This window comes from Nerophis lumbriciformis, linkage group LG31 (genome assembly GCF_033978685.3).
Source record: "Nerophis lumbriciformis linkage group LG31, RoL_Nlum_v2.1, whole genome shotgun sequence".
In the NCBI taxonomy this organism is placed as follows: domain Eukaryota; kingdom Metazoa; phylum Chordata; class Actinopteri; order Syngnathiformes; family Syngnathidae; genus Nerophis; species Nerophis lumbriciformis.
Window position 1 is genome coordinate 4,854,347 of NC_084578.2, and position 15,023 is coordinate 4,869,369.

General features: G+C 37.0%; 1 protein-coding gene across 1 annotated transcript in view; it reads right to left on the reverse strand.

Annotated features, from left to right (window-relative positions):
* The window catches only part of LOC133574056 (F-box only protein 47-like), a 16,550-nt gene extending 6,179 nt beyond the window's left edge, over positions 1 to 10,371 (reverse strand). The window contains exons 1-9 of the mRNA XM_061926079.1: positions 10,138 to 10,371; positions 9,697 to 9,873; positions 6,759 to 6,908; positions 6,195 to 6,271; positions 6,039 to 6,113; positions 4,215 to 4,323; positions 1,753 to 1,926; positions 1,529 to 1,678; positions 1,197 to 1,339 (exon numbers count right to left, since the gene is read on the reverse strand). Coding sequence (XP_061782063.1) covers positions 1,197 to 1,339; positions 1,529 to 1,678; positions 1,753 to 1,926; positions 4,215 to 4,323; positions 6,039 to 6,113; positions 6,195 to 6,271; positions 6,759 to 6,908; positions 9,697 to 9,853 — 1,035 coding nt within the window. The 5' untranslated portion in view covers positions 9,854 to 9,873; positions 10,138 to 10,371. The remainder of the gene's footprint in view (positions 1 to 1,196; positions 1,340 to 1,528; positions 1,679 to 1,752; positions 1,927 to 4,214; positions 4,324 to 6,038; positions 6,114 to 6,194; positions 6,272 to 6,758; positions 6,909 to 9,696; positions 9,874 to 10,137) is intronic.
* Between the last annotated feature and the right edge of the window lie 4,652 nt (positions 10,372 to 15,023).

Sequence of the window (15,023 nt, forward strand, 5' to 3'; positions counted from 1 at the left end):
AGGTGCCTCGTGCTTGGCAGCGGTGCTATAAATAGCCTCGCGCATTTTAAAAAAATACTTTTTTTTAATTAATGAAAAACCGTATTTTTTATCAGTGCAACCGTAAACCGGAATGGGTTGATGAAAACCGTACTAATTACGGGAAAACCGGAGTAGTTGGCAGGTATGTGTTGGTCATGTATGATGTCTTTTTGTTATTTTTGTTTTTGTGATGTGTAATGTCTATTGTTCAAATGTACGGCAGTTAAAATGAATTTCCCCAAAGGGACCATCCATCCATCCATCCATTTTCTACCGCTTATTCCCTTTGGGGTCGCGGGGGGGCGCTGGAGCCTATCTCAGCTACAATCGGGCGGAAGGCAGGGTACACCCTGGACAAGTCGCCATCTCATCGCAGGGCCAACACAGATAGACAGACAACATTCACACTCACATTCACACACTAGGGCCAATTTAGTGTTGCCAATCAACTTATCCCCAGGTGCATGTCTTTGGAGGTGGGAGGAAGCCGGAGTACCCGGAGGGAACCCACGCAGTCACGGGGAGGACATGCAAACTCCACACAGAAAGATCCCGAGCCCGGGATTGAACCCAAGACTACTCAGGACCTTCGTATTGTGAGGCAGATGCACTAACCCCTCTGCCACCGTGAAGGTGGCAGAGGGGTTAGTTGGGTCCCAAAGGGACCAATAAATCTAAATCTAAGTTGCTTTTGCATAATATTGTGAAAGAAAACGCCAGATAATGTCTTGCCTTATACACACAGAATAATAATACTCCTATGTTGAAGCACAGTACAATCCATCAAGCAGTGCGGCTTCATAGCTTACCAAAGTCCTACTAAAACATTTTGATAGATTTTTGAGCGCCGTGTGTAATGTTCTATATTTTCAATGGAACATATAAAATGTTGGTGGTGTTTACTTGAGTCATTTTGTCATCTTAGTGCAGTCTACACGTATCTCTTATGTTTTACTGCCATCTACTGGTCACACTTATCATTACACCATGTACCAAATAAAATTGCTTTGAGGTCGGTAAGCAAAACCAGAATAATTTCGTACATTAGGCTCACCGGGTTACAAGGCGCACTGTCGAGTTTTGAGGGAAAAATTACAATTTTAAGTGCTCCTTATAGTCCGGAAAATACGGTAATCTTTTGGGTTAACAGTTAAAATCACAATATCAATACCTACCAGAACAATGTAGACAATCATTTTGGAAATCTCTTGGAGTCGACCACAGAGGGCCCGGCTGGCCAAGACCGTGTAGCACAGCCTAGTGCCACATAGCACCAAGAGACGGGCAACATTCTCCATGTGCCACGGCTCAGGAATGGCTGTAAACAAGTTGGACAGGGGGAATAAAATCATTTATAGGAAATAAGGTCAGATGTTTTGATCACAAAACTGAGACAAAAAAGGCTTGTATGGTGTTCATGATCCATGAACACATCCATGCATCTTTCAGTATACAATAAATATCTACCTTTGATTATCTGTTATACAATATTCAAAATGTATGTCACCAGTGATCTCCTCGAAGATTGCTATGGTTGATTTCATTGTCCAATCTTTCAATTCTGGCTTGTTGAAGAGCAAAAGAATGGCCCTGGCCAGGTCCCACAGAGAATCCGGAGGCAGCCCCTGCACCGCCAGCTCATGCCAACTGATGGCACCTGTAAGGAGGAGTAAACCTTACATGTCTACTGTGTCACACCCTGGACTGGTGTGTGAAGGAGATGTCCCTCACCTTCGGGCCGCAGGGGCCCATACAGGATCAACAGGAGGTGTGCCTGGCTGACCAGGGGCCAAGGCTTCAAGAGATGAATGAGCCAGAATTGGCATTCTAATTGATTTGGGGACAAGTCCAGCAAAACCTGGCGGCAGAAATAACGGAGCTCCAGCTCTTGATAGCATTTCAACCCTGGAGACAAAATAAGGAAAACCAATGCAGGATTTTTATTGCTGTCTTTAAAATCAGTATTTTGCTTTTTAATTGTTCAGTTTAATTATTTCTTGTTCATCGAACATATTTTTGTAATAAATTTAACATTATAAAAATCTACCTGGACAAATATAATCCTTCCTTTTAATAAATGCCCAACGCCAATCAGATGCTTGCTATGAGGGTAAATACATGTCCCTATCCACTAAAGCAGGGGTGTCAAACTCATTTTCATTGAGGGCCACATTGCAGTTATGGTTGCCCTAAGAGGGCCGCTTTTAACAATGACTAATATATGAATATACAGTACATGTATACATATGTGTGTACATATGTGTGTGTGTGTGTGTGTATATATATATATATATATAAATATATATATATTTTTTTTTTTTTTTTTTAACATAAGCTGCAAAAAAATATTTTAATTTTACTTTAAAAACTGGCAGCTCAGTCACCAGAATTTTACAGTAAAAGCAGTGTTTTTTTAACAGCATATAAAAAAATTAAATAAATGGAAAAACAATACCACTGTTTTTAATGGTAAAATTCAAGCAACAGAGCTGCCAGTTTTTTTTACTGTAAAATCTTGTTGTTTTAATGTTTTTTTAAGTTTGTTTTTTAATGTTTTGGTGTCTTACTGTATATGTGAAAAAACAGTACCAAAGTTGTTTTACGGTAAAAAAAAAAACTCAGTCGGCGGAATTTAACCCTAAAATATGTTGTCAATTTTACAGTCTACAATTTGAATAATAATTTTTTTTGAGATCACAAGTCAAGCAGATATTTAAGCACAGTATTTAGCTTTATTTTAACAGAAGATATTTTTGGAATACATGATCATATAATATTTTGATTTTGATAATACTGAATTTTAAAAATTATGCATTTGCATGCAGTACATGATTTGTAATGTCAAAAGAGAACCAACAAATATATTAAGTAAGAAAAGATTAAGCATAATATTAACGCATATTATTTCCAGGCTTTCGCAGGCCACATAAAATAATGTGGCGGGCCGGATTTGGCCCCCGGGCCTTGAGTTTGACACCTGTGCACTAAACGATAAAATATGGTATATTTTACATTAAAATTGCAGTGACTTATGATCTCTCATGACAATTACTACTCTGGTATGTTGTTTCATTTCCTGTCTCGTGCTCTTATTTTGAATGAATTTCCTTTTTGCCGGCTTTTGCCATTGTTTCTATTGTTTCGGTGTTTGCTTTGTCACCAGTCATTGATCGGCAATCAGGACACACCTGTTCCCATTTGCCAATCTGGATGCTTTTTTTGTCGGCACTGTCCCCTTGCTCACTTCCCTGCTGCACTATTTCTTTGTTTATGTACTGTAAATTCCAGACTATAAGCCACAACTTTTTTTCAACACTTTGAACCCTGTGGCTTAATAAACGGTGTGGCTAATTTATGGATCTTTGCTAATGGCTATAATATTATGTGTTCAATAGTTCGGATTAAACCCAAGCAGAGGACTGAAATGGTGTTTTTGTTTTTGTGCTATGGGGTCATCTTTTGGACAAGTTTGCTCACTGCAGGTGTTGCGGGTTGAAAATGTACTTCCTGTTTTTAATGCCTTGAAAACCGTCCAAGGCGTTTCTGCTTGAAAGGATTCTTCATTCATCACTCCAATCAAGGTTTGTAAGTTTCACAATTTAACTAAAACAATTCATACTTACTACACCGTCCCATGTGTGATGTCTGTAGGAGTGTTTTCATGCAAATTCGTTTGTGCCATCATAATGTAATAAAGCTAGCGTCGTTAGCATTAGCTAATATGCTAACCAGTCTTCGAGTGTCTGTGTAAGTATTAACTTACAATGGCATTCTTTTTCAATTGTTTCAGTTTCACAAATTCCTCAGTGAATTCACCAAAACATCACTGTGGAATTATTGAATCTGTTTAGCTGGTTGGAGAGCTAGCTTCCGCAGCTAGTTGGTCCATGAAGATGACTTTTGTTTTGTTTGATCTGCTGTTTTACTGCCGTGTTACAGACACTATTTGAAAACAATTAAGGTATGTAAACAAACATTTACAAAATCTTTCTGAGTAAATAATTTCACAAAGTAAATATCTGTGGCTTATAGAGTCCGGTGCGGCTAATATATAGAAAATTATTTTTTTTACATTATGTTTTTATCGAACAAGTTGTCTTGTTCCATATCGGATTCATTACGTCATTCATTTCAGGTGCTTTGTCCCAAAAATGTGAAGAAAAGTTCGATTTAGTAATTTCAAAGACAAATACCGGGTTTCCCAGTGAGGATGGACTGAATTCTATGCAGCAAGTTGGTGACTTCACACAGAGAGATGAACACTCTTTGGCACTCAACGTCATCCCAGCCTGCAATTAGTGTCTGCAATGAGATTGCAAAGGCCTGTGCTTGTTTCACTGAGGATGGGAGAAGTTTCAAAATGTGTTGTAAATATAAAGGGTCGAGGCCAAGGGTGTCCAAATTTTTTCCACTGAGTGCCGCACAATGAAAATTTAAAGCATACGGGGGCCATTCTGATATTTTTTTAAAACCAATGTATCAACATTTACGGCTACTCTCAAGTTTGGTCTTGGTAACCCAAAAAGGTGTCGGTCATAAAAGTGTTTTTACAAAAGTTATTATTCCTTTTTTTAATTCAATGCTTACAATACATTTCTAGATCAACATCAGAAGTATCTGTCAATATAAAGTAAAAAAAAATAAATTATGTTGTATGCTCTTTTTGTCAACGACAACCCAGTTTTTAAGGCAAAAAAATAATATATGCTATATTTTTCCCCAGAAAAAAATCAAATTGTAATATTTAATGTGAAGCGTTTGTAGCCTTAAATAGGTCAAAAATTCATAACGCCATTGATCTTATTGAATTTTTTTAACAATGAGGTTTTTTTTTTTTTTAAATCCCCCTAAAATTCTTGGGGATTCAAAACTCATATAAGTCATACATTTAATTTAAATAATACCTATTCTACTTTCAACACTTAAGTCTCCTTATCAACTTCAAATTGTTAGTTTGTATTATTTTTTTATTGAGAATTTTTCTTTTTGTTTGTTTTATGCCCTTTTGGTCAAAGAAAACTCACACAAAATGTAATATTTTCCCTCAAAAAATGTCAAAGTGGAATATTTGATGTGAGGTAATTGGAGCCTTAAATAAGTCAAAAATTCATAACGCCATTGATTTTTTTTTTTTTTAACAATGAGTTTAAAAAAAAATAACCCTAAACTTACTGGGGATGCAAAAGGGCCCAACTCATAAAAATAATATATTTAATTTCAATCATACATTATTCTACATTCAACACTTAAGTCTCTATATCACCTTCAGATCTGTCATTTGATTGTTAGTTTGTATTATTTTTTTATTGGGAATTTTTCTTTTTGTTTGTTTTATGCCCTTTTGGTCAAAGAAAACTTTTTTATGGCAAACAAACAAAATGTAATATTTTTCCTCCCAAAAATGTCAAAGTGGAATATTTGATGTAAGGTAATTGGAGCCTTAAATAGGTCAAAAATTCATAACGCCATTGATTTTTATTTTATTTAAAAAATTTTAACAATGAGGTTTTTTTTTTTAAATAACCCTAAAATTATTGGGGATCCAAAAGGGCCCAACTCATAAAAATAATATATTTAATTTCAATCATACATTATTCTACTTTCAACATTTAAGTCTCTATATCACCTTCAGATCTATCGTTTGATTGTTAGTTTGTATTGTTTTTTTATTGGGAATTTTTCTTTTTAGTTGTTTTATGTCTTTTTGGTCAAAGAAAACTTTTTTATGGCAAACAAACAAAATGTAATATTTAAGTGGAATATTTGATGTAAGCCTTGAATAGGTCAATAATTCATAACATTGATTTTGATTCATTATTTATTTTTGAGCAATAACAAAAGAAAAAGAAAAACAGCCTGCACGGCGTCTTTGTTTAATTCAAATCTACATTGCAACTTGTTCTCATTACATTTAACCTATTTATTCTTTTATGTAGTTTCTTTATACTATTTTGAACAAATGACCCCCGGACCCATTTTGGACACCCTTGATCTTGGTAAACATTTTGGGTATACACCTGCAGGAAAACACCGTATCGAACCAAACCAATGCAGTTTGGTACTGAGCACGCCTCCTGCATGAAGCAAGGAACCTGCGAAACAAGATAAGCCATGTATGTAATAATTAATAACAGAACCTCACAATATGAAGCTTGTCTAATCAGTTTCCTTACCTGTAAAAACTTTTGCAGTGTAAACCTCAGCCTTTCCTTTGTAGGTAGCAGCATGGTGCATCTTTTGAACAATAAACCTGGAATAAAATGAATACAACTGAAATGTCTTTAAATATAAACATTAAAATCTGATTAAAAATCATCTTAATTTTTATTTTGCCCATAATCGTGCAGCCCAATGTGTAGGACTTGACCTCAAACATGAACACTATTTTTATCTATATGGACAAAAAGTGCAGTTACGTCTTATGTCCATAAGGTGCCATCTTGGGAAATTAATTTATTTGTATTTATTCATAGTATTATTTTGTTTCTGCCATATTACTTTGTTAATGTTTGTGTTGCTTTCATATGCACATTGAATTTTCTACTTGAGGTACATGCATACATACTATATTACTAACCATCTGGAATTATGCCGCGGTTAATCATCATACCTCTTACCATTACATCCCTACGCCCATCCCGAATGTGCACCTTCTTATGAAAATATTCCAACAGTTAACATGGTAGTACATCCATTTCCCATTAAAAGTAAATAGATATAACATAACAACTGCTTACCAAGGTCTTTGAAATATTGCTGTTGAGGGCAGGCAGTGATGTGGAAGTTTTGGAGCATGGCTTTTCTCTTCCAGGCCAGGGTGCTGATATAGTTCACCACATGATTAGTCATTTCCTTGGATGCCAAGCAGAATACACTGACCTCCAGCACTGACAAACATAGACAGTAATACATTACAGTTTACAGTCCCAAAAAAGCCCCAAAAAAAGGCTGCGGGCTGTAGAGCGTTTTCTATTGGGGCTCCAGTACTCTGGAATGCCCTCTCGGTAACAGTTAGAGATGCTACCTCAGTAGAAGCATTTAAGTCCCATCTTAAAACTCATTTGTATACTCTAGCCTTTAAACAGACCAGTTGATCTGCCATTTCTTTTCTGCTCTGCCCCCCTCTCTTCGTGGAGGGGAGGGGAGGGGGGGGGGGGGGGGGGGGGGGGGCACATGTTCGGTGGCCACGGATGAAACGCTGGCTGTCCAGGGTCGGGACCCGGGGTGGACCACTCATCTGTGCATCGGTTGGGGACGTCTCTGCACTGCTGACCTGTCTCCGGTCGGGATGGTCTCCTGCTGGCCCCACTATGGACTGGACTCTCACTATTATGTTAGATCCACTATGGACTGGACTCACACTATTATGCTAGATTCATTATGGACTGGACTCTCACTATTATGTTAGATCCACTGTGGACTGGACTCTCACTATTATGTTAGTTCCATTATGGACTGGACTCTCACTATTATGCTAGATTCATTATGGACTGGACTCTCACTATTATGTATGATCCACTATGGACTGGACTCTCACTATTAAGTTAGAGCCACTATGGACTGGACTCTAACTATTAAGTTAGATCCACTATGTACTGGACTCTTACAATTATGTTAGATCCACTATGGACAGGACTCTCACACTACTATGTTAGATCCACTATGGACTGGACTCTCACTATTATGTTAGATCCACTATGGACAGGACTCTCACTATTATGTTAGATCCACTATGGACTGGACTCTCACTATTATGTTAGATCCACTATGGACTGGACTCTCACTATTATGTTAGATCCACTATGGACTGGACTCTCACTATTATGTTAGATCCACTATGGACTGGACTCTCACTATTATGTTAATTCCATTATGGACTGGACTCTCACTATTATGTTAGATCCACTATGGACTGGACTCTCACTATTATGTTAGTTCCATTATGGACTGGACTCTTACTATTATGCTAGATTCATTATGGACTGGACTCTCACTATTATGTATGATCCACTATGGACTGGACTCTCACTATTAAGTTAGAGCCACTATGGACTGGACTCTAACTATTAAGTTAGATCCACTATGTACTGGACTCTTACAATTATGTTAGATCCACTATGGACAGGACTCTCACACTACTATGTTAGATCCACTATGGACTGGACTCTCACTATTATGTTAGATCCACTATGGACAGGACTCTCACTATTATGTTAGATCCACTATGGACTGGACTCTCACTATTATGTTAGATCCACTATGGACTGGACTCTCACTATTATGTTAGATCCACTATGGACTGGACTCTCACTATTATGTTAGATCCACTATGGACTGGACTCTCACTATTATGTTAATTCCATTATGGACTGGACTCTCACTATTATGCTAGATTCATTATGGACTGGACTCTCACTATTATGTATGATCCACTATGGACTGGACTCTCACTATTATGCTAGATTCATTATGGACTGGACTCTCACTATTATGTATGATCCACTATGGACTGGACTCTCACTATTAAGTTAGAGCCACTATGGACTGGACTCTAACTATTAAGTTAGATCCACTATGTACTGGACTCTTACAATTATGTTAGATCCACTATGGACAGGACTCTCACACTACTATGTTAGATCCACTATGGACTGGACTCTCACTATTATGTTAGATCCACTATGGACAGGACTCTCACTATTATGTTAGATCCACTATGGACTGGACTCTCACTATTATGTTAGATCCACTATGGACTGGACTCTCACTATTATGTTAGATCCACTATGGACTGGACTCTCACTATTATGTTAGATCCACTATGGACTGGACTCTCACTATTATGTTAATTCCATTATGGACTGGACTCTCACTATTATGCTAGATTCATTATGGACTGGACTCTCACTATTATGTATGATCCACTATGGACTGGACTCTCACTATTAAGTTAGAGCCACTATGGACTGGACTCTAACTATTAAGTTAGATCCACTATGGACTGGACTCTCACTATTATGTTAGATCCATTATGGACTGGACTCTCACACTATTATGTTAGATCCACTATGGACTGGACTCTCATTATTATGTTAAATCCACTATGGACTGGACTCTCACAATATTATGTTAGATCCACTATGGACTGGACTCTCACTATTATGTTAGATCCACTATGGACTGGACTCTCACAATATTATGCTAGATCCACTATGGACTGGACTCTCACACTATTATGTTAGATCCACTATGGACTAGACTCTCTTAATATTATGCTAGATCCACTCGATGTCCATTGCACCGGTCGCCCAGGGGGGGTCCGCACATCTGCGGTCCCCTCCAAGATTTCTCATTGTCATCCCATTGGGTTGAGTTTTTTCTTGCCCTGATGTGGGATCTGAGCCGAGGATGTCGTTGTGGCTTGTGCAGCCCTTTGAGACACTCGTGATTTAGGGCTATATAAGTAAACATTGATTGATTGATGATCCCCCAGGAGGAGCTGGAAAACGTGGCTGGGGAGAGGGAAGTCTGGGCTTCCCTGCTTAGGCTGCTGCCCCCGCGACCCGACCTCGGATAAGCGGAAGAAGATGGATGGATGGATTCATATAATGATACGTCATTGTTCTATAATTTAAAAAAAAACATATATTGTGAGGTGTGCGTCAAGCACCTTACCAGATAGATGGTCCAGAATGATGTGGAGGACCTCCAGTGGGAGTTTATGGAAGAAGTTCTTGCAGTTCTTCAGCTGACTGCGGGTCAACATTCTGCTCCTGACCGGAAGTAGGCCGCCATCAGCCCTCTTTGCCTTTCTGGAACTTCCTTTCACCATTTTTCTCAACACTACATTTGCTATACACCAAAAACAAACATTGAGAAGGAAAGAAAACATACTTCAACATTAGTTTGTGTATAAAATGAGAGGAAGGTGGACATATTTTCCCCCAAACTAGTGCTAGCGTGTATAGCATGATGGCTAATTAGTTCCCAAGCCACACTATTATGCCAAGTAAGACAGTGTACAGTCACGGAGAAATGTTGTCTTGTAATTAAAATAAAATATATATTTATATCAATACATTAAATATTTATCCGCTAAAAGACCAAGAAACTCACGAAGTGTTGAAGTTGCCACAGGAAACAGCAAGCTAAGCTTTTTCTTTGATGTCCCGACGGGGGGGCGCGAGACCTTCACTATCGCGCCATTTATACACTCAATAAATATAAATATTTATAATATTTGTCAAAAGTTTAAATATAGCGTGCATCCATCACCCCGCAGTCGTGTGGCTATCTACAAAAAGCGGTCATTATTGGCTTAATTGACGGTTACTCCGTGTAATCGTCTGCTCTACATGATACGCATGAATTTATTGTCGATTGTGTCGATACCTACGATAGTATCGGTATCGACTCAATTCCAGTGCGACAAGGTCAATATTTATCCGTTCAAATATTTGTTTTTAGTTGTGTCGTTCACATTGTTACATTGTAGATATTGTTTTATTGTTTACAGATTGGGAACAAAAATCCATTTAAATTGAATAAGAGGCAACACTTTATTTATTTGTTCTTTTATTTTTTTTATTTTTTATTTTTTATTGACATCCAGCATCAGAATTCCTATCCATTACATCATATTCACGTACATCATATATCTGTTGTCTGCCCTAAATGTCAAAATATTTTTTGTTTATATCCCAACCATACCACCCCCCCCCCCAAAAAAAGAAAGAAACAGCAAAAAAAACTAAGTAATATCTACAAATACATCAATTAAGTAAACAAAAAATAAATAATAATACATTAATAATAATAATAATCAAAAATAAAATAAAATAAATATAAACGGATACATATATATATATATATATATATATATATATATATATATATATATATATATATATACACATACATACATATATATATACATATATATTTACTAGGGCTGCAGCTAACGATTATTTTTCTATCGATTAATCTATAGATTACTTTTTCGATTAATCGGTTAATCTATAGATTATTTTTTTCGATTAATCTATAGATTATTTTTCCTTTTACCGATTTTTTTTTTTATTTAAAATGAAGAGGAAAAAATAAATGTAGGCCAGTTTTTTCAAAAGGCATGGCTTTTATTTACAAAAAAAAAAGTATGGCCACTCAGTCAACATTGACAACAACATGACAAAATATTCTGTAACAATGTAAACATTTAAAACTTTTAACATTTAACAAAATTAAAAGTAGCTTATTTGCTTTTTAATGTGCAAATATAAAAGTAAACATCCAGTGCAAATCTTAATATTCTGGAATAGTATAAGCATTTCAAAAGTAAAAGTATTGCTTATTTTGCTTTAAAATGTGCAAAAATAAAGATAAACATCCAATACAAAAAAGTGCAAAACGGAAATATTCTGTAACAAGTGTAAACATTTCAACAAAAGTAAAAGTATTGCTTATTTGCTCAAATGTGCAAAAATAAAGCTAAACATCCAATACAAAAAAGTGTACAGTGTAAACATTTCAACAAAAGTAAAAGTATTGCTTATTTTGCTTAATAACACAACAATGATAGTATGATTAAAGTGAAAGTTAATTGTTCGTTTGTACATAGTATATGTAACTGTTAATGTTGTAAAAGGTATTTGCACAACTAATTAACATTAGCGTTTGTGACATGTCTTGTGCCGTGGGGTTCTTTCAGGACCGACAGACTGAACGCCAGACGGCTTTGCCAGGTTTACAATCTTTTAATTTTACACAAAGTCTTTTCTCTTCCAACTGCGCGGATCGCGCACCTGGGCACGATTGCGGCGTCGCTCCCGGCGCGCCCCGCCTCACCGCTCGCTCGCCGCCGCCGCCTCTCCACAGCGTTAAAGAGGAGCGCGTCTTTGTAAACACTGAACAGGCACGCCAAACGCGCCTCTCAGAGCGAAACGGTGCTTTAGTTTATGAATTTACAACGCAGATACAAATGACACATTCATGTTTTTGTGTAATAATGACAACGTATACGCACGCGGACGATTGACTTGTTGATGGTGATGGCAAGAACGCTGTCGGGGGTTTTCTTTTCAAATGTTCGTTCATAGCCGTTGTGCTGCTATGATAGGCCATTTCCGCTCGACACAGTGTGCATACAACAACATTATTAGGCCGTTTATTGAAATACTCCCACACTTTTGACGACTTTTGGCGTGCTTTTTTCCCCTCGCTCGCATCGTCTGCTTTGCGCTCCGCCATGACAGTAAAGTAGAGTGACGTAAATATGCGACGCGCCGACGCACAAAAACGGCGTCGACGTATTTACGTAACCAATGACGTCGACTATGTCGACGCGTCGTTTCAGCCTTAATATATACATACATATACATTCATACATACACACATTTATATATTTTTTTAAATTGTATGTAACAAAAGACAATGAAACATGTTTTATTTTATTATTGCGTTGATGTGGCTACATTCAGTCTTATATTACTAGAAAGTGATTACAATCTAAAAGGAAGTGATATTTTTGAGAAATTGAGTGTTAGTGTGAGTCAAAACAAAACAATGTACTAAACAATCTATTTTTGTATTTTAAAAAATGATTACGGCTCCTTTTTCATTCATGATTTATTTGAATAAAAAAATGGAAATTATATTAGATATTCAATTGTTATTGTAAAAAAAAGTGTCATTAAATAGTTGTCCAACTTTTGTTTCATAAATGAAAATAGAAAATATGGCCCGGAATTTGTTTTATGATTTGCATCTAAGAATTGGATGTAGATTGAACGCAAGGTACACGGACCGTTGAGCAATTAATTCATGTTAATAAGATATAGAAATATAGAAAATAAATCAATAAAATGGGAAAATATATATACATATAAAAATGGGCTAATCTAACTTCAATTCCTCCAATAAAGATAATAAGTTTAGGGCATTTCTACTTTTAACCATTTTCCAAGATTATACTCATAAATTGACATCATTGAACCAATGTGAACATGTGGGTTGTTTATGCTTGCAAAATTAACAAGCATTTCTAAATCTACCAAATGTTATTTCTAATATCTTAATGTTAGCATTCATCAAGTACTAAAATATGACTGGAGTTGTCAGGCTTGTAACTGACAGTTTGGTTTTGTTTGGGTTTTCCTCTGTGTTTGTGTGTATTTCCTGTCAGCGCTTTTATTTTGGTTCCATTTCTTGCATGTCTCCCTGAGCACTCGTTTCCCTCACCTGTCCCTGATTGGCAGCCTAGCACACCTGGTTGCAATTGCCAATCAGGCTACTATTTATGCCTGCCTCGCCCTCCAGTCAGGGCTTGATGATTATATCCTGTTGCCTGTTGCCTGCTTCCTGTCTCCTGTTGTCATGTTTCCTGGTTCCTGTTGGCTGTATCCTATATACTGTTGCCTGTTTGGTTCCTGTTTTCCCTGCATTTTGACATTAAAATCATGTTTTCCTGTGCTACTCCTACCACCTCTGCATATGTCTAGGACTGGCTACAGACTTAATAACTATGTCTAAGACTGGCTACAAACTTAATAACTACATCTAAGACTGGCTACAGACTTAATAACTATGTCTAAGACTGGCTACAAACTTAATAACTATGTCTAAGACTGGCTACAGACTTAATAACTATGTTTAAGACTGGCTACAGACTTAATAACTATGTCTAAGACTGGCTACAGACTTAATAACTATGTCTAAGACTGGCTACAGACTTAATAACTATGTTTAAGACTGGCTACAGACTTAATAACTATGTATAAGACTGGCTACAGACTTAATAACTATGTCTAAGACTGGCTACAGACTTAATAACTATGTCTAAGATTGGCTACAGACTTAATAACTATGTCTAAGACTGGCTACAGACTTAATAACTATGTCTAAGACTGGCTACAGACTTAATAACTATGTCTAAGACTGGCTACAAACTTAATAACTATGTCTAAGACTGGTCACAGACTTAATAACTAAATGGTAAATGGTAAATGGGTTATACTTGTATAGCGCTTTTCTACCTTTTTTAAGGAACTCAAAGCGCTTTGACACTATTTCCACAATCACCCATTCACACACACACATTCACACATTCACACACTGATGGCGGGAGCTGCCATGCACGGCGCTAACCAGGCCCATCAGGAGCAAGGGTGAAGTGTCTTGCTCAAGGACACAACGGACGTGACTAGGATAGTAGAAAGTGGGGATTGAACCAGTAACCCTCAGATTGCTGGCACGGCCACTCTTCCAACTTCGCCACGCCGTCCCCTATGTCTACGACTGGCTACAGACTTAATAACTATGTCTACGACTGGCTACAGACTTAATAACTATGTCTAAGACTGGCTACAGACTTAATAACTATGTCTAAGACTAGCTACAGACTTAATAACTATGTCTAAGACTGGCTACAGACTTAATAACTATGTCTAAGACTGGCTACAGACTTAATAACTATGTCTGAAACTGGCTACAGACTTAATGACTATGTCTCAAACTGGCTACAGACTTAATACAGTAACTATGTCTCAAACTGGCTACAGACTTAATAACTATGTCTAAGACTGGCCACAGATTTAATAACTATGTCTCAAACTGGCTACAGACTTAATAACTATGTCTCAAACTGGCTACAGACTTAATAACTATGTCTAAGACTGGCTACAGACTTAATAACTATGTCTCAAACTGGCTACATACTTAACAACTATGTCTAAGACTGGCCACAGACTTAATAACTATGTCTCAAACTGGCTGCAGACTTAATAACTATGTCTAACAATGGCTACAGACTTAATAACTATGTCTAAGACTGGCTACAGAGTTAATAACTATGTCTCAAACTGGCTACAGACTTAATAACTATGTCTAAGACTGGCTACAGACTTAATAACTATGTCTCAAACTGGCTACATACTTAACAACTATGTCTAAGACTGGCCACAGACTTAATAACTATGTCTCAAACTGGCTGCAGACTTAATAACTAT